The following is an 18,233-nucleotide window of genomic DNA, read 5'->3' on the forward strand; positions in this document are numbered from 1 at the left end:
CGTGAGGCCAGGCTGGGGCGTCCCAGACCGCGGCGCGTTGCGCGCCGTCGGTCGACATGTCGTCGCTGTGGATCATCAATAAAGCCGGCGGCCTTATCTACCAGGCCGAGTATTTTCAGTATCCAAAGGACGTGAATCTGTCATCGAATGACTACCTCGTTTTGGCTGGCACGCTGCATGGGATCCACGCGATCGCCTCGCGCATTACGCCTGCTCCCGGCAAAGAGAGTCAGGGGCTTGAGGTCCTCGAGGCGGACAATTTGCTTATCCGTGTGAAAATGACCGCGACAGGTACAAAGCTGGTACTTCTCGCTGACGCGACACATCCCAACTCGTCCGATGTGCTCCAGCGCGCATACGAGCTCTATGCGGAGCATGTCATGAAGAATCCCTTCTACATTGCCGAAATGCCCATCCGCATCGATGCGTTCGATCGAGAAATCCAGCGCCTCCTCCAGTAGATACCCTGCCTCTCACTAGGCTCGCAGCAATGTACATTTGTTCAGAATGGCTTTAAGACACTGTTGTTAGTCTCCAAGCGCACCTCTGGCTTGCGATTTGGCGCTACGGCGAGGCACGTCGGAATGTTTTCCGGCTGCTCATGCCAGAGGTAGTACGGCGGCATCTCGTCGTGCGTTTCAGCTGCGAGTTGTGCTGCAAGCTCCGTGAGGCTCACATTCTTTGGCGCCTGCAGCACAATCTTGTGCATGTTTGGCAGGTTCTCTGCAGATACATACGCTTGTGTGTCTGGACGTCCCATACTCTGGACCAGAACCTGGTTGGTCAGCGCGGAGCGCGTACCGCAGCCGTAGCGTGGGCCGCTTGCGCCATCATGGGCCCCATCGTCCAGCCAGACTGTGTCAATCGGCGAGACGCACCTTGATTAGATCCCGATCCACAATGAGCTGCATCACAAGGGGCAGCGCCGTGGACGAACTCATAGGTAGGTGTATGTAGTTCAACTGGGATGTGGAGCCTACGAGCTACGGGCGGCGGTCCGAGCGCGCTGTGCACGTGTCTGGATCGTGGACCTGCTGGACTGCGAGGCGCGTGGCGTCTCGCGACGCGGACGCGGAAGCAACGATGTCTGCGACGGCACGCGCCGATTTGACGCTCGTGCCGCCGATGTCGGCGTTCGGCGCCGCACCTTGGCAGCCGGCTCGCCCTGCGCCTGGATTCTCGCCTCGATATGGGCAAGAGCAATGCTCTCATCTTGTGAGGCGCGCTTCCGCTTGGCCGATGGGGAGCCGGAGGCGATGGACGCCGGGATAGGTGGCGAATTCTGGGTATCTTGCTGATGAGGGAGAGCCTTCCGCCCCGTGTCGCGCCGTGGCCGTGTATGGGCGTGCGTACCAGGCGGCGACGCTTTGAGTGTCTCGGGCTGTGGAACAACAGGGGCCGATGCTTCGCAGGTAGCGGGCCTTGCCGGCGGCATAGCGGCCGGTGCGGGGGTATGTTCCGACGAAACAATCGCGGCGCTCTCTCTCGGGGGTCTGAGGGGCGTCGCATGGGGCGTAACCATTGCTCCAGGCACGGTGGGTCGGTCGCGGTCCACAGGCAAGCTGGTCTCGACCTCAAGTTCGTCCGCCAGAGTATGTGAGGGTCGTCTCGACCATGTGCCTGGCCATCGCTGGGTGACCTGCCTGGCCATATGCAGGGTCACCAGGTATATGCCCTGTGCCCATAGACAGGCTTCGTCGATCCACGGCTCGTTTCGACGAACCCAGGGGCGGACTAGCGAGAACGTAGCACGTGAGGCCTGCGTAAGAAGAGTACACGTACCATGGCGGGGTTCAGCAGCAACCACACGAGCCAGACCAGCTGGAACGTGCGGCAGAACGGCACAATCCAAACTAGGACACGGTCAATCAGCGGCCGCAAGGCCAGGTAGGTGCTCTGTATTTAGTATAAAATCACATACCCATATAGCCACGAGACGGAGCGCATCTGCAACGGCAGTTCGTCGACGCTGAGAACCGACGCGTCGCACACGCCCTTTGGGCCCGGCGGCGTGGGACTGGCCCCACACGGCCGGCGATGCGCCACGGGGCGTCGGCAGGGCTACCATGGCGCGGTGGACGTGAAGAAGAATAACCACCGTACTGTGTGAGCACTGTCAGACACATACTTGATCAGCTCCAGTACGACATGGAGCATGGCCTGGACACCGCGTCGGAGGCGCCGAGGGTCGGTAGGTGGAGGTGGGCGGTTGTGCCCCGACGACCATGTTCGGACACGCTTGGCGGCGGACGTGTGTGCGACTTGCGCCGCACGCTCGCGCCTATTCATCGCGCCCTCAAGTGCTCCTTATGGATGAAATTCAGCTGGCCAAGACGGATCTTGAGCGTCTGTCGGCGCATGCGGACATTCTGGTACGCGTGCAACACTTATAGCAGCGTAACGAGACGCGCACGCGTGGTGAGCTAATGACGGCCTTCCAGCCGGGGGGACGCTACAGCAGCGTAAGCGGCATTTACAGGCACTTTGGTGGTACGCGATCCATCAAAGTCTCTGGTCGGTTTGACGAGGAGCTCGTACAGTCGCTGCCGCTGAGCCTGCGGTTTGTGGTGCACAATGGGGCGGGCTATGACCAGCTGGACATTCCGTCACTGTCGAAGCGCGGGATCCAGGTGGCGAATGTACCGACGGTTGTCAACGAGGCCACAGCCGATACGGCATTGTTCCTGCTTATCGGCGCTCTGCGTCAGTTTCCCCGCGCGATGGGCGACTTGCAGAAAGGCGTCTTTCACCAGCAGTTCTCGTTTGCACAGGCGAGTGATCCTGAGGGCCTTACGCTCGGTATTGTGGGCGCTGGCGGCATTGGCCGCACGCTCGCCCGCAAGGCTGCGCATGCACTGGGTATGCACGTTGTGTACCACAATCGGCACCGGCTAAGCGAGGAGCTGGAGACGCAGGGGATGCCAGAGGGTAAGAAGATGGAGTATGCGCTCTCGCTCGATTCACTGCTGGGACAAAGTGACGTCGTGAGCATCCACTGCCCTCTCACGCCAGAGACGAAGGGTCTGATCAGTGGCCCGCAGTTTGCGCGTATGCAGTCGCACGCAGTTCTTATCAACACGGCGCGTGGGCCCATCGTGGATGAAGAGGCGCTTGTGCATGCCCTGGACCATGACGTGATCGCGGGCGCAGGCCTCGATGTGTATGCTAACGAGGTACGTGTAGGCAGCTTATTCCCAGCCCCACATACACCCCGGCCTCGTGCGTCTATCGACAAGCAAGGCCTTGTTGCTCCCGCATGTTGGCACTCTCAGTCTACAGACGCAGACGGACATGGAGGCGGTGTGTCTGCGGAACCTGGAGCATGGACTCAGTACCGGGCGCCTGCTATTCACTGTCAAGGAGCAAGAAGGTCTCGATCTGCATGCCTAGGTAGAACTTATACGCGCAACCCAAAGAAGCGCCGCACACGTTGAGTCATGGTCGGAGCGACTGACTGACCGCGGGCCACGCGGTTCATGGCGTCGACCAAGTCGGTGTAGTGCGTCGGCGCCGACTCAGGCTGCAGAATGTGCCGGGGTGTCGGGTACTGCGTTAGTCATGAAACGTACTTCGCGCATGCTTTCATTGCTGCGGATGCGCTCGAGCGCGGCGAGCGATTTGCGTGCTTCAGCGAGGTGTTGCCGAGCCTGTGGACCTGACAGCTCCGCCTCAGTCGCACGACGTATCGCTCCACCAAAGTCCATAGTAGGACGCAGCGGGTCCTTCGGCCATGTCTGCGCCAGTTTCAGCAGGCTCTTGCGCACTTCTTGCACGGCACTCGACATGGAGGGAGCGACGGCGACGGTGGAGGTTCTCACTGGCGGTCGAACGAGCGTCGCATTAGGTCAGCAGACGGTTATGGACGTCTATGCAGTCGACGGGGTGGCAGGCGCCTCGCCGGGCGGCGGTTCATGCGCAGGCGGTGGTGGCGGCGCACCGGTAAACATACGCGTGACCCCCTCCCAGGCATTCATCTTCATCTCGCGGAGCTGCTTCTCCTGCTCCTCCTTCATCTGCTGGCGGAGAGCCTCGCCATTCTCGCGCCAGAACTTTTGGTCCTCGAGGTAGCCCTGCTGGAAGCGGATGCGCTCCTGCTCGACAAACATGGGCGGAGGGCCACCCTTCATAGACTGGCCAGACGTGACGCCGCCAAACACGCTGGAGAGCCCGCCGAGACGCTCCTTCTTCGCGCGCCACTCTTCTTCGTGGCGCGCCTTGAGCCGCGCCTCGCTCTCAGCGTACGCGGAGGGAATGTGCAGGCCCTGGTACGCCTGGAGCGTGTTGCGCACATCGTCTACGCCATAAATACCGATGGCATCCAGGAATGGCACGAGTCCCAGCAAGTCGCGGTCGTGCTTGTCGCCCTTCCACGGTGGGAGCACAATCGAGTTTTCAGGCTGCATCGACACATGCTCGGGGTTGATATCCAGCAGCACGACCTTCCGCGGGTCACGGTTCAGGTGGCGAATGTCCTTGACGAGCTTGCCGTCATGCACACGGCAGCTCTCACGGAACAGCTGGTAGGCAAAGTAGCGGCGGTCGGGATCAAGCTTTTCAATAGTTTTTTCAACGACATAGAACGGCTGTGTAGTAAACAGCACAATCTCATACCACTGGGAAAGGTATCCCAGGAAATAGTCGAGGCCAGGGCGCTTCGCGGTACGCCAGCCGTGCGAGGTGCTCCAAGACGAGGCAACAAGAAGCTGGTCCAAATCGACCACGAGCGTATACGGCCGGGAGTAAGGGTACGGCAGCGGGTCAGGAAGCAGACTGTCCCACACCGGCTTGTTGAGCCCCTCGCGCATCGACTGGAAGCGCAACCACAGGCGGCCAAGGAACGAGTTCACACCCTCCTTGTCGTGGAACACTTCATGCTCATGCTCATCCAGGTCACGGCCGAGCATCCACACCGTGTATCCACACAAGAGCACTCCGCCAATCAGCGTTCCACGCACAAGAAACGAGCGCTGACGAGCGGCAGAGGAGCTCTGTGCGCGGTCGGAGCGCGCCTTGGCATTCGTACGTTTACCTTCCTCACCCTCTTCCGAAGGTGCCTCAAGGGCTTGTGCATCGACGAGCGAGGAGGCATCAATGTCGAGCTGCAGACCCTTCTTCAGCGGAAGCGGCTCTGGTGTGGGTGCCTTGGACGGTGCGTCCTCGCCCTCCTTACGCGGTGGCACAGGTGACGACAAGAATCGGCGGTTCAAAAATATGCGGGGTGCAAAAACGCGCATGCTCCGTGGCGCGACGGCTGCGCGCATCGAGACGGCCAGCGCTGCGACGACCATCGCACAATCGAAAGAACAGCGTGACCGGCAGCGGTGCTGCTACACCTAGTATTATATAAGCGAGAAGATCACCTGCCTGGCCCCCCACGCCGACGCCGCATGAGCACCGATGTGTCGCCGTCGTTCGGGCGGCCCGGTACGGTGCTGCACTACCGACTAAAACGACCAGATTCTTTGAAAGCTGACGATGAAGCGCCTGTACTTCCCATCATGATACCAGAGACGACCATATACATGCTATTTGCGCACCGCCAATGGCGTGCGGGGATGCTTCTTGCCGATGCCATATATGCAGGATGGGTGCCTGTGGACGACCAGTGGATACTCGAGCTAGGTGCAGGAACAGGTCTGCCTGCGCTTGCCGTGGCGCTGACAAGACATCCGCGCAAAGTGGTCGTGACCGACTACGACGATGCAGCGATCGTCCAGGCACTGCGTACGAACGCAGCTGATTGTGCTGCAGCGAACCCCCAGCGGAAAATGGCTCCGCTGACTGTGGCGGGGCATACCTGGGGTCATCGTATCGATGATGTCCTCGACCTGCTGCCCTGCACGCCAACAGAGCCTTCGCCGCATTTCGACGTGCTTCTGCTAGCCGACTGTGTCTGGGAGCGCTTCTCGCACGATATTTTGCTCAAGTCAATCACGCATTTACTGGCACGTACACCTGAGGCGCGTATCTACATGGTCGCAGGTCTACACACTGGACGATCGACGCTCGTGCAGTTTTTCCGGCGCGCCCTCGAGGCAGGCCTGCAGCTGGTGCCGCTCCCACACTTGGACCAGTGGCCAATGCTAAGCACGGACGAGAGCGAGAGTGATCCCGCGCTGCGTGGCAGTGAGCATGTGCTCGAGCTCGAAGTCGGCGGTGACTGGGACGACACGGGCGCATCACAAAGAGAGCCCTGCCTCACTGGCGCGCGACGGGCATTCCGCACGGCGCGCCCCACGGCCACAGCAGACGACGAGACGATCCAGCAGCGGAACCACTGGTTGACAGTATCGTGCTTGGCATGGGCCGCAAGTACATGAGCTACAACCACTCTTTCGGGAAGTCGGCAATGCTTGGTCGCGGCGTTTGGCCGCCGCGGGCATTCGACTTGATGTAGGGACGCACATCCAGTGGCACCTCTGTGAACGATGGCTCCGCCTGCGGTCAGTGATCCTCACGTACATTGGCTTCGCGGATCATGCTATCTAGCACGTCGCTGCACCACTTCATGTTTTGCGACTCGTGAGGTAGGTCGCTCGATGCGATCTTGACGGAGCCTAGAGTGTCTTCCGTAGCCAGTGTAGCGAGCTCCTCCTCGCCGCGCTCCAAGGCATCGTTCCATCGCTGAACAAATGCGGGCGAAGGCGGCTGCCATCGTGGCCCCGCGAGAAGGAGGAACTTGTGCTTTGCCTGCGGCGTGCGGAGCACATTCGCACGAAACAGGTCCTTGATATCAAACGTGAGCACCACCTTGCTCGTATCAGGGTGCTCCTCGCCCTGGTAGTGCACGAAGCGGAACGTCAGAAAGTGCGTCGCGGGCGGCGGCGAGAACGGCTCATGCATGTCTGCATAGGGTGAGCGTGAAAGCATACCTTTGAGCGCTGGCAGTTGGTTAGCCAACAGCCGATAGTAGGCGAGCATCTGGCGCTGCTTTTGGAGACGCATGTGGCCAAACGTAGGGACATCGTCAAATTGGAAGTACCCCATCTTGTTCAGCTCCAGCGGGTTTTCATGCGCCCGCGCAGACCCGCGCTCACGTCCCTGCCTCTGAAATAGCGCTGGTCCGGAATGCAGGGCCCGGGAAGGCACACGAAGCGACGCACGCACAAGAGAGGCGCGTGCCCACATGGTCGTCGATCGCGGCGTCGAAGGCTCGCAGCGAAGCACACGTTGGAAAATGGAGGTGTGTTTCTTACCGCAGCGCTGAACCCAGCCTCGTCGACGCCTCGCCACCTGTACGATCATGGCTCGCAGCGAAGCGCCCCTAGCTGGCTTCGAGCCGCTACCTGTATCGTATGGAGTCGATGCAAACGAGAGGGACATTCTCCATTATATGTATGTTCGTCCCCATGCGAGCACAAGCGAAGACAGCGACCTCCCTGCTGGCCGCACGCTTTTTGTTGTGAATGTGCCGGTCGATGCGTCGCGCGGTACGCTGCGCGAGCTCTTCCGCAAGGCGGGAGCTGTAGAGTCCGTCCAGGTGCATAATGTGGGTGATCGACCAATCCAGGACGGGGACGACGAGGACGAAGAGGCTGCCACAGCGACGGACAGCGTCGAGCCTTCTGTGGACCAGAAGAATGCACCGCCCAAGGTCGAGCCGCTGCCGCAGCTGGAACCCCAGGTGCTCCTCAGCTCATGTTCGAGCGCGCACATCGTGTTTGTCGACGAGTCGTCGTTGGATCGCGCGATGAAGCTGCCTAAGCGCCACGCGGCCAAGCCTCCGAAGTGGCCCCAGCCCGACGCGCGCCGAGAGTCTGAACCTACCGCGAGCCTTGTCGGGCTTCCGTTCTTCCTGGAGCGCTTCCGCTTGCACCACCCGCCGCATGAGATTGTGAAGCGCCACGTCGATTCAGCCATTGCCCGATACACATGGATTCGAAACCACCCGCAGTGGCTGCTGGATCAGCGTATGCAGGGCGACACCAAGTCCAGTATGGGCGTGGGTATCCAGGCGGCTAGTGTAGGTCCGAATGGCGAGCTGCTGGACGAGGACGGCTTTGTGATTGTGCAGAAAGGGAACCGCTATGGACGTTCTGGTGCTGAGGACAACACATTTGCAGCGATTACGCCTGAATTCGAGGAGGAAATGCGGCAGAACCCAGAAAAGAAGAAGCCGAAGGAGCTGGTCGACTTTTACCGGTTCCAGTTCCGCGAAAAGAAACGGCAGCGTACGTGCTGGACCCTGACAGGCAGAATTCGCGAACTTGCGCGCGCAGTTCGAAGCGGACAAGAAAAAGGTTGCCCAACGCAAAGCACTCCTTCGCTACAAGCCGTATGTACACATTATCTGACCCTAGCTACTGATCGCCTGCGACTGTATCGTAGTGTGGCGGAGCATCTTCCTCGATACCCATGGGCGGCTCGTACGGGGCTGCTGTCAATGTGCCTGCACATACGTAGACATGCCTCCTGCCGCCGATTTACATCCCACTGCGCCTGGGTATGTGCGCATGACTGTTGAAAGGCGGCGCCGCCGCCTTGTAGGAAGCGGATCGTAAGTGTGCCAAGGTGATGTGTGTCGTCGTCCAGCGAATACACCACTTGTGCCTGCCACGTCGGCGCACGCCACAGGGGAATCTTGTACTGGCCTGTACCCAGCCGGTGTAGGGGCACCTGTAGTGTATCTAGCACCGACCCTGCGTCGCGATGCAGAAACACCAGCTGCACGTCAGTGATACGACGTACGCGCCGGTCGGTCAGCAGGATGGTGCCGTGCCCCCCCAGGCTGCGCGTCGCCGTCGGAATTTCGACTTGGACATGGCAGCCGGAGCACGACATGATTATGCGTTCTTGTGGCCATGTACGCAGCGTGGCTATGCGCGCACCGCGTAGAGGTTCGTTGACCGTGGCCATCTACGCACGGCCACCGATGATCGTCGGCGCTACGCGCGAGGTTAGATGACTAAAGAGCAGCAGCTACTGGAGACTGTCGACATCCACCTGTGGATGGACCATCAAGACTCGGCGCTCGTCAGGCGCGTCGCGATCCGCCTCATCGACGGGGAGAAGTACAAGGTAGCCATCTCGAATCATCTTGCTGATCACACGGCCAATTAAATCCTGCTCTTCATGCAGTTGCTGCACCGTATCGATCTCGTGTTCATGCGACTCCAAGTACCATTGGATTAGCTCGGCACGCGAGAGGCCGCGCGAGGTGTCGCGCTCCACGGCATTCACCTTTAGCACGAGTTGATGGACCAGCTCCATGTAGCGGTCATACGTGATGCTGCGGCGCTGATCTGCCTCCGGAGCTGCGGTAGACGGCGGAGGAGGTTCGTCGCCGCCCATGTCGTCGTCGTCGTCGATGAGAATGTCATCCTTTTCAACGTGGATAATGGATTGGCGCAGGAGGGAATAGGCCTCGCGTACAAACGCCGGCGTAATGTCCGATCGGCAATTGGCCCGCGCAATCGCTTCTGACAGTCGAATAATGCTTTCCAGTTGACGCACAGTAATGCGATACGAGTTGCGACCGACCGAGCCACCCGAGTCGTCCTGCCGCAGCTGCAGATACTTTTCGACAAGTACATCGCTGGCTTCTGGCGTCAGCTTCGGCTGGAATGTGCGAGCGTAACGAATATAGCGCTGCAATGCCTCCGTCGAAAATTCAGGGGCAATCGCAGCATCGCGGAAGCGATGGATATTCACAATGTGTTGAGCAATGTTCCAGTCGACAGCCTCGTTGCACTCGTCCAGTACCACGAAGAAGAGATCGAAACGCGACATGATGGGCGCGCTCATGGCCACGTTCGCACGCAAGGTCTGCTTGCGGTTATAGCGACCGCCAATGGGGTTGGCCGCGGCCAGGATCGAGGTTCGTGCATTGAGCGTTGCCTGGATACCAGCCTTAGCGATCGAAATGGTTTGCTGCTCCATCGCCTCGTGAATCGCGACCTGATCTGCCAGGTCCATTTTGTCAAACTCGTCAATTGCACAGATTCCATTGTCGGCCAGCATGAGTGCACCTGCCTCGATGGTGAATTCACCTGTTTCCTCGTCGCGCACGACAGCAGCTGTGAGACCGGCAGCAGAAGACGCTTTGCCGGATGTGTAGACGGCCCGCGGCATAAAGCCACACACATACTTGAGAAACTGTGACTTGCTCGTGCTGGGATCGCCGACAATACAAATGTTGATATCGCCACGCAGATGAATGCCATCGTTGGTCTGCTTGTGCACACCGCCCATGAGCTGAAGAAGAATACCCTTCTTGATGATCTCGTGGCCGTACATGGTCGGAGCCATACTCCGTACAAGGCGAGGGTAAATGTCCGAACTAACGACCATGGCTTCCAGTTCCTCACGTTCCTCCTCTGTGAGTCCATCTAAGACTGTGGCCGCATCTGGCTCTTCATCCGAGGAGCCCGTGAGGCTCTCAGTCGTCTCCGTACTGCTCTGTACCATACAAGCTAGGAAGGCCGTGCGATAGGTCAGGTCACGCACACCAAGGCTCTTGAGGCCCGTCACACCCTGGTTCGTAATTCCTTCGACTGCCGCGCCCGTGTGTGTCTGCCGCTGGATCTGTGCATTGACGCCGGGGACACCCATCTGGGATACATCTGGCAGAACAATCAAGGTGCCCGTAAAAGTGCACTTATCGCCAGCCTTTGCTCGCTCGACGATCTCAGAGCGCAGAATCACATCCATGCTGCGCGGCATGCTGCCTGTAGGAATCTCGTTGGGGTTCTCCTGGATTCGTACCTTTTGCCAGTCACAAAAGCGGCTCTTCTCCACGTCCAGCTCCCACTGCGTCCGGTTCTGGCACAGGGGGTTGCGGCACATGATTGGTTCCGTATAGCGGAACTGTTGTTCGACATCAGGTACGCTCGTCTTGCACTCAACGCATGTGAATGTGCCGAGCAGCAGCTCAGGACGCACTTCCGACGTGCGTGTCACTGTGCCACTGATCGCGAGCAGGCGACCGATCTTGTCGGTATGCAAGGAGCGGATACCAGAAACGATAGGAAGACGATGAAACGCTAGGTGAAAGTCGCGGGTGACCAGACCCGACGAGGCCGTTGAGGCCATATGGGAATTGAGGTATAGGTAGCCAGGGATGTACACTGTGACACAATCGATCAGAGCGCGTCGAAGGTAGGGAAGGAAGCGGTAATATTGTTCGCTGATTGCACGCGCTAAAACCTCGTCATGTTGGAGAATGTGGCGATAGTCCACATAGAGCGTCGTGCGACCGTAATCGCGCATAATATATAGCTGCTCGACATACTCGGGCTGGCGCCCAGCCATATCCTCGAGCGTGAACCTGAGGCGTGAGAAGTATGGACATACCGCTCCAAGAAAGAGGCAAAGCTTTCACGCACACGTTCACCCGTCTCGTCCGTCACCACAGGAATCTCGTCCATCTTGGGTATGGCCTGCGGACGCGCGCGAGACGCGGTCGTCGGCTCGGACGTTGAGTCGGGAGCCATTGGTGCCATACTAGTGGCATCATTCGCAAAGCTCCCTGACTCGGTGTCCATATGCGGAGTCCCAATATCGGACCCCGCACCGACACTTGACTGCGAATCCATGGATGGTGGAGTGGCCGTGGAGATGAGACGCGGCACCTCGTTGGGTTCACATAAGCCACGTGCTCAGGGACATCTGCATGTCATAACCTCATGATTGCCTAATCAACTACGACCATTGTACGCGGCCTGGTCGCTCATCACATCCGAGTTAATCCAGTCACTGCCCTGCTGAATTAACATATTAAAGTCATCGATGCGGGCCGGGGCGAAGGGCACAACACCGTAGAAGCGCGTCGTGGAGTTGTGGTGGTGGGTCTCCACAATCTCACGGTGGAACTGCGCCGGCGCCTTGCGCGGCGGGGGGAGCAAGCCGAGGTTCGAGTCGGGCACATTGATGTAGGACGCTGAGGACATTGGACACAGCGTCGAATTGAAGTGGAAGCTCGAGCCTGATGAGGTCTGAATCGTGCCATTGAGTGAGCCCGCGGGGCAGTCAAAGAAGTAGTCGCGCGAGGTCTTGGGAGCCATCTCGTCGGCGGGTGTGCCTCCCGTACCTACCACAATAACGGGGCCATAGTGGATCTTGCCGCCCTCCCACTTGGTGAGCCAACCACGTTCACGCAGGGGCTGCAGCTGGTCCATCAGATGAGGCCAGCTAGTCTCGCCATCGTTCGACTTTATCTCCAACAGAAGTTGGATGGGACGTACACCACCGAATCCCTCAGCATAGTACTTGTACCAATCCGGCTCACTCGTCGGCTGGTTGTCAGGATCATTGAGGAACTTATTGGGTGCGTCTTTCTTGTAGTCAGACGAGTAGTCGCCCTCCAAGATCTTCATGACACGGTCAAGCGTTTGGGTCTGGAAGGTCTTGGAGTGGTCAATTGTAATAATGGTGTGAGCCACATAGAATTTGCCAGCGCCCTTGTCCCACCAGAGGTCCGACTCAAAGCTGCGGAACCCGTGGTCAAATGCGTCGTACACGGGGCGAGGCTGTTTGTAGTCGTTGTGCGAGTGGAACAGCACCGTGCGGTTCGGCTTGATAGGGCTCGTGGCCAGCGCGGATGATGCCAGCAGAACAAAAGAAGCACAGAATGCCAAGGAAAGCATGATCAGCAGAGGCAACGAGCCGGCGGGCCCTAGTGGCCGACAGGCTGAATCTCGGTCCGTGTTCTGTGCACGTGCGGGCACGTTCGCTGGGATTTGCCATCCGTTTAGTAAAATTGAATTGGTAAGGGGTTGGCTAAATTGCGCACGCTGCATAATAATTAACTGCGTGGATCAGTAAGCAATTTGGCGCTAGGGGCCGACCTGAGTTATATTCAAAGGGGTCTATCCCTTCGTTAGCTATACAGTGATCAAAGTAGAAGTTTAAAAATAGATCGAAATAATGCAGTTTTCTAGCATGATCATGAGTGGTGAAGATTTTTGGCATCCCTCGACGACGTCTGCCTGTGTAAATATTAGTTTGGAATGATCTAACTCGCAAATATTATCCACATGCCTGACAGCAGAGCAAAGACAACGTTCCTAAGACGCCTAGCTTTGGCATCTAGTACCCCTCTCCCAAGTACTTTCCAGATCTAGATTGAATTAATATGTTGGATGAATCGAGCACTTTGTAAAATGATTGAGTTTTGATGGGCGAAAAGAAAGCTAGTCGAAATTTAGTATTTATGACCGTTCATAGTGCAAAACCTTCCAAACCAATCGAAAATATATCTACCACCCAGAAAGAGGTTCTTTCAGAATGCCTTTACTTCGTCAGATGCCACGACCTGATGCACCTTCCGTCATTATAATTTCCTAATTAAATAGTTCATTCTACGTTAGAACCTGACCGAACGCATGCAGTGCATCCCAGAGGCCTTTATCCTTGATCCCTGTCACCCCCAGAATTATTGCGAGTTCGTTTATTCCACTGTTCCTTTCCCAAAGTCTGCCGGATGAGCACCTTTCATTGCGACTCGGGGAATGCCCCCCGAATCGCAAGCTGGTAGTCGTGCCCTTCAACATATATGCGCTTATGCAACGAGAAAAAGACACTCAGCTTGGAAAGCAGCAGGATTATTAGCTCTATGATTGGTAGGTCATGCTGCAACTGACACATTCGCAAGCTATTGAGCACCCTGCGCATGGATCGCCGCCACTTTCCAGGTCATTAATTGCACATAGTACGAGATTCGACGACTTGTTGGTGAGAGGGAAGAGGGATTTAGGCGAGGACAATCCCGATGTGCTCGTAGACCACCTCATATTTCGTGGTAAGCACGACAATTACTTAGGATCGAGCCATCTGTAACCCTTAGAATATCTAACGAGCTGAGTGTTTCCGTGCGCCACTTCACAGCACTTTTGGCCCCCGCTTCCGCATGCAAAGAAAAGTAAACATATTTAAATTTCCTCACATCCTGAACTAAGTAAATTTGCACACTGCAGGCAGCTGACTCGACTATGACAAAGCTCATTAAGAGCAAAACACAATTATAAATTCGCACCTCTGCTTCCTTCCCCCTATTTTTACGGATCCATCGTATCGCCACTTAAAACTGTACTGAGAATATGGATGAGACAAACATATGCTACACCCGGTATTTCATCAAAGAAATTAATGGATATTTACTCTATCACCTGCCTAAATCTAGATATGAGTGGTTTCATTGGGAATTGGACATGTGTGACCGGGACTCTGATCAAGATACAATCCTTTTTCAAGATGGTGATACATACTGGTCACTTATATGGTATTCTGGAATTTTAAACATTGATGCTCTCTCTAAGTTTTTTGTTGAAAAATTTATTGATGAGAATCAATTGTTTGAGAAGTACAAGATTGTTGTAAGATGTTCAATCGGATCAGAACTAGACAAGGGTCCGTGGTTCTTCACCAAACCAGATGCTGGGAAACTATAATAGACCGAGATTGTTGCTGCCAAAAGTTGTTTATTCGTGAAAATATATTCGACACTACTAGTGGCGCAGTATGACTTGGTCCTGGCCTGTTTGACGACAACGTATTGATGGATGAATTCAGCTTAGTTTTTATGGAGTCATTCAAATTAATGATAGAAGTATGATAATTGATTTCCGTCTATACAGTTGTTGGAAAACTCTGATTGATCAAATTTTCCAGTGTCCACCATGGTTGTAAAGCTGATAGCTTAATTTCCCTAGAGTCTAGTGGCCCAGTGTCAATGTTACATGTTCTGTAAAATGAGAGTGAACTGTTGGAAAAGTTTGGACTTGACTTAAAACCGAAATTCGCCCCCCCGTCAGATAAAGGATTTTGACGTAGAACCATACTGAATCCAATATGCTTGGATTTTCCGGCTTTGCTCTCGCTGACCAAGGTTGATAAGCTGGTAGCATAGGGTCGATATCTACGGGTGGCGCATTATCACCGGGTCATAGTCTGTTCGGTTTAGCCACACAAATAGAATTTATGACTGTAGCGCCATTGTTTTGACCAGATTCTGCAACATCATTGCAGCTGGTATCACTAGCTTTGACTGTCAGTAATGCTGCTGCTTGTGGATGTTTTTGATGGTGCGTTTCACAACCGCCGTAATAGGAACAGAAGTGGTGTTTTGATACTTACACATTTGTTGCCTGATGTGAATTTTCAACTCGAAGGGACCAATAACTATCTTTGAGTGTACCTTCTGGCATGTAATTGTTTTCATTGAGATCTGCGGTTATACAATCTTGGGTACTAAAATGATCCTTGCACAAAGTCATAAGGACCCCTTCTGCGGTCATACAATTCAATCCGATCAATGAGAAAGCTATTGTTAGCTTCATAAGACGCATAGTTGATTATTGGTACGTTCAAGCTGTTCGTTCACTTTATACTATCCATACGATTACGTCACTTGCCTCCTCTACCAAGCCGCTAGGTCACCCCCCGAATACCGCTTTGGCCCACTTCTTGTCATATCCAATAGAGGGACCAGAATTCTGTTACGAGTATTCTCATATCTCGGATATCTGCCGGTAGAAAGATAATGAGGATATGGATTGATGTATGAAGTAGAGTGCATCTTGACACCGTGTCGAAACGTGGGAGTTACCCAGCTAAGTGCTTTTCACCTCACACCGTCATACTCCCAGCCTTGATGTTACCGTCGCCAATTGACTGGTTGCACCTCGTCATATCAAACGACCCAATAAACAAACAACTGTTTTATCCCTCCTGTGCACGCTTGTATACCCTCGCCTCCAGTGAGTTTTGTGGCTAGCCCTGTGCAAATAGCCTAGTGGGGGGAGGGGTTCCGATTCCTTGACTACGAGACTGTATAGCACCTGTAAATTAAGTGCTGGATGTGGGGCTGTTGAAGCCACCGAGGGCATGCTAAAAAAACGACATGTACAAGAGGCTGGCATATCATCGCCTGCTGCATGCGCCGGATGGCGTGGGCCAGGATCTGCCGGAGCAAAGTGTACCTTTGGTTCGTCCGTGGCTGCAGGTGCTGCCTCGATTCAGGGCACTGTCCCTGCAGACTACGACATGAGCATAGGACTCCAGGTACGGACCATGTGTCCGGCCCATGCGGCAGGATGCTAGGCATGGGCGGTGATCGGAGCACGGCTCAGTCACATCGAGCACTGTGAAGACCGATGGATCCACGGACAGACACTGTGTCACAACAGAGTGCGTGACGTGCTGTACAAGCATGTCCAGCGGAATGCGCATTTCGAGGTGAAGCGTGAGGCACGCATTGTACCTGGCCGGCAAGAACGGAGTGACTTGCTGGTACGGGGACTGCACGCGGGCCCTGGGTCCAAGATGCACTAGGAACTGTTCATTCGAGAAGTGACAGGGTCGAGAATGGAGCGGACCGGCCGCCACAAAGTGACACTGAAGCCGACAGGCCAATTGCACGAAGCGCGCACAGTGGGATCAGCAAGTGCAAGTGGTGATCTCGACCACGGGCATGAGCAGCGCGGCAGACGCGCGCAGGGCGGTGCTGTGGGGGCGGATAACGCAGACGCTGGGAAAAAAGTGGCGCAGGAAGGAGCGCAAATATAGCCTCTGCAACCATGTGCGTGCCATTGGACTGTGACCATAATAGGCCAGTTAAAAGGGTTCCGAGACGCACTGCATGTGTTTGGCCGGGGTTTGAAAGAGAGGGACCGAGCCCAGTTGCGGCAACAGTTGTCTGTAGATCTGCTGCACTGGCGACCAAGGTTGTGCGGGCACGATGAACAAAGGCAGGTGACCTCACCTGCTAGACGGCAGCACATTAATGGATTAAGCTTGGAATGTCTTGACTTGATCCTTTGTCTATACACAATTCTGGATTATGCATGCCGCTGACTTGCTCCTGACTCATCCCCATTGAATCCATCTAGAATCTATAAATACGCGCTCGAGTCCCCCCTCCCTTTTACCTTACGCTCTTCCATCCCTTACCTCCGAGGCCACATCGGATCATTCTGAAAATGGTCGATTACACGCGTTATTTCATCAAGGATGTCAATGGATACTGTCTCTATCAGCTACCTCAAACCGAAATAGACTGGTATACCTGGGAGTGTGATATGTGTGACCGCGATTCGGAACACGACTTAATCCTGTTTAAAGATGGTGATACCTACTGGTCACTCGATTGGTTTAGTTTCCCTCTCATCATTGGCAACCTCGTGGACTTTTTTGTTAACAAAACCATTGACGAAATCGAACTATTTGACAAACACAAAATTCTAGTTAAAAGGTCTGATGGTCCAGAGCCAGATAAGGGGCCATGGTACTTCTCCAGACCTAGCGCTGCGAAACATTAAAGCCATCGATCATATGGGTCCGACCATGGCTGGTCAGCAGGTAGAACGGGATTCATGCCCTTTGGTGGCGCAGTATGACCAGGCCTAAGCCTGTCAGGATTTGCCACACAGACAGATTTAATGACAGTTTTGCCTCTGTTTTGTCCAAAGGTTTCAACATCATAGCAGCGATTGTCACCAGCTGCTACGATTAGTACTGCTGCCTTCTGGGGCTGCTTCTTTACAGGGATTTTTTACCGCCATAAAATGAGCAGTAGTGATGCTTCGTCACATACACATGAGTTTCTCGATATGGATTTTCAACTTTCAAAGACCAATAACTTTCTTTTGCTGCGCCCTCAGGCATATAGTTCGTCTCATTAAGAGCTGCAGTGATACACCTCTTTGTGCAAGAATGATCTTTGCACAACGTTACGAGGACAGGAGGAGGCTCCAGCCTGAAGATGATTCTAATACAGATCCAAATTACCCGCCTAAAGACAATCATCTGTTGGATTGTGCTGTCGATCACCCATTTTATAGGGAAGGCAGGCCACGTCAGCTTGTTACATTTTGCCACCAGCGGATGTACCATTATGCCGGAACGTATCCTTTGCGATACTTGCAGCTAATCGCGACTGATACTGTCATAGATGCCATGCAAATCGCCTCCCTTAGAATTTAGTTTGCACTGTCGAAGAAACATTGGGCAACAGAGCCAGGTGAAAATGGCAAAGGACACGATGCTACGCCATAGAGCGCGCCACCCCATAGAAGAGGGCCTCTTCCATAGGGCAGAATAGTCACGAGTGTGACGTAAGAGTGGGGGCCTGAGCGTCGTTTGGCATTTATATGCGTATAAAGCGCGCATCGACACGCCCACTTCCCATCGTCTCAACCCATTCATCCTAATAAGTCGATTGCTATTCTTGCTACTCTCGCTGCACGCCCGGCTCGAGTTTTTCCAGTGCGACTCGCCACCGAAGGGCTTCAAGGCGA

The 18,233-nt window shown here is 55.3% G+C and overlaps 9 protein-coding genes across 9 annotated transcripts; 4 read left to right on the forward strand and 5 right to left on the reverse strand.

Moving 5' to 3' along the window:
• Window positions 1-56: 56 nt before the first annotated feature.
• MSY001_1178 (uncharacterized protein) lies at window positions 57-461 on the forward strand (the record flags this gene model as incomplete). Its single annotated transcript, XM_018886289.1, has 1 exon — window positions 57-461. The coding sequence occupies one exon, from the start codon at window positions 57-59 to the stop codon at window positions 459-461; it is 405 nt and encodes a 134-aa protein (XP_018739778.1).
• Window positions 462-502: 41 nt separating this feature from the next.
• Window positions 503-2,068, reverse strand: MSY001_1179 (uncharacterized protein; the record flags this gene model as incomplete). The annotated part of the gene is made up of 4 exons (XM_018886290.1): window positions 503-855; window positions 1,015-1,708; window positions 1,783-1,821; window positions 1,922-2,068. 4 exons carry the CDS (start codon window positions 2,066-2,068, stop codon window positions 503-505), a joined length of 1,233 nt encoding a protein of 410 aa, XP_018739779.1.
• A 241-nt stretch (window positions 2,069-2,309) lies between these two features.
• MSY001_1180 (uncharacterized protein) lies at window positions 2,310-3,390 on the forward strand (the record flags this gene model as incomplete). The annotated part of the gene is made up of 3 exons (XM_018886291.1): window positions 2,310-2,372; window positions 2,394-3,173; window positions 3,199-3,390. 3 exons carry the CDS (start codon window positions 2,310-2,312, stop codon window positions 3,388-3,390), a joined length of 1,035 nt encoding a protein of 344 aa, XP_018739780.1.
• A 476-nt stretch (window positions 3,391-3,866) lies between these two features.
• On the reverse strand, window positions 3,867-5,234 carry MSY001_1181 (uncharacterized protein; the record flags this gene model as incomplete). The annotated part of the gene is given in 2 exon segments (XM_018886292.1): window positions 3,867-4,583; window positions 4,602-5,234. The coding sequence occupies 2 exon segments, from the start codon at window positions 5,232-5,234 to the stop codon at window positions 3,867-3,869; spliced, it is 1,350 nt and encodes a 449-aa protein (XP_018739781.1).
• Window positions 5,235-5,387: 153 nt separating this feature from the next.
• Window positions 5,388-6,320, forward strand: MSY001_1182 (uncharacterized protein; the record flags this gene model as incomplete). Its single annotated transcript, XM_018886294.1, has 1 exon — window positions 5,388-6,320. One exon carries the CDS (start codon window positions 5,388-5,390, stop codon window positions 6,318-6,320), a length of 933 nt encoding a protein of 310 aa, XP_018739782.1.
• A 124-nt stretch (window positions 6,321-6,444) lies between these two features.
• Window positions 6,445-7,128, reverse strand: MSY001_1183 (uncharacterized protein; the record flags this gene model as incomplete). The annotated part of the gene is made up of 1 exon (XM_018886295.1): window positions 6,445-7,128. The coding sequence occupies one exon, from the start codon at window positions 7,126-7,128 to the stop codon at window positions 6,445-6,447; it is 684 nt and encodes a 227-aa protein (XP_018739783.1).
• A 115-nt stretch (window positions 7,129-7,243) lies between these two features.
• MSY001_1184 (uncharacterized protein) lies at window positions 7,244-8,294 on the forward strand (the record flags this gene model as incomplete). Its single annotated transcript, XM_018886296.1, has 2 exons — window positions 7,244-8,171; window positions 8,197-8,294. 2 exons carry the CDS (start codon window positions 7,244-7,246, stop codon window positions 8,292-8,294), a joined length of 1,026 nt encoding a protein of 341 aa, XP_018739784.1.
• A 625-nt stretch (window positions 8,295-8,919) lies between these two features.
• On the reverse strand, window positions 8,920-11,432 carry MSY001_1185 (uncharacterized protein; the record flags this gene model as incomplete). Its single annotated transcript, XM_018886297.1, has 2 exons — window positions 8,920-11,266; window positions 11,293-11,432. 2 exons carry the CDS (start codon window positions 11,430-11,432, stop codon window positions 8,920-8,922), a joined length of 2,487 nt encoding a protein of 828 aa, XP_018739785.1.
• A 204-nt stretch (window positions 11,433-11,636) lies between these two features.
• Window positions 11,637-12,584, reverse strand: MSY001_1186 (uncharacterized protein; the record flags this gene model as incomplete). The annotated part of the gene is made up of 1 exon (XM_018886298.1): window positions 11,637-12,584. One exon carries the CDS (start codon window positions 12,582-12,584, stop codon window positions 11,637-11,639), a length of 948 nt encoding a protein of 315 aa, XP_018739786.1.
• Window positions 12,585-18,233: the final 5,649 nt, after the last annotated feature.

Source organism: Malassezia sympodialis, genomic scaffold (genome assembly GCF_000349305.1).
Source record: "Malassezia sympodialis ATCC 42132 genomic scaffold, msy_sf_4, whole genome shotgun sequence".
Taxonomy (NCBI): domain Eukaryota; kingdom Fungi; phylum Basidiomycota; class Malasseziomycetes; order Malasseziales; family Malasseziaceae; genus Malassezia; species Malassezia sympodialis.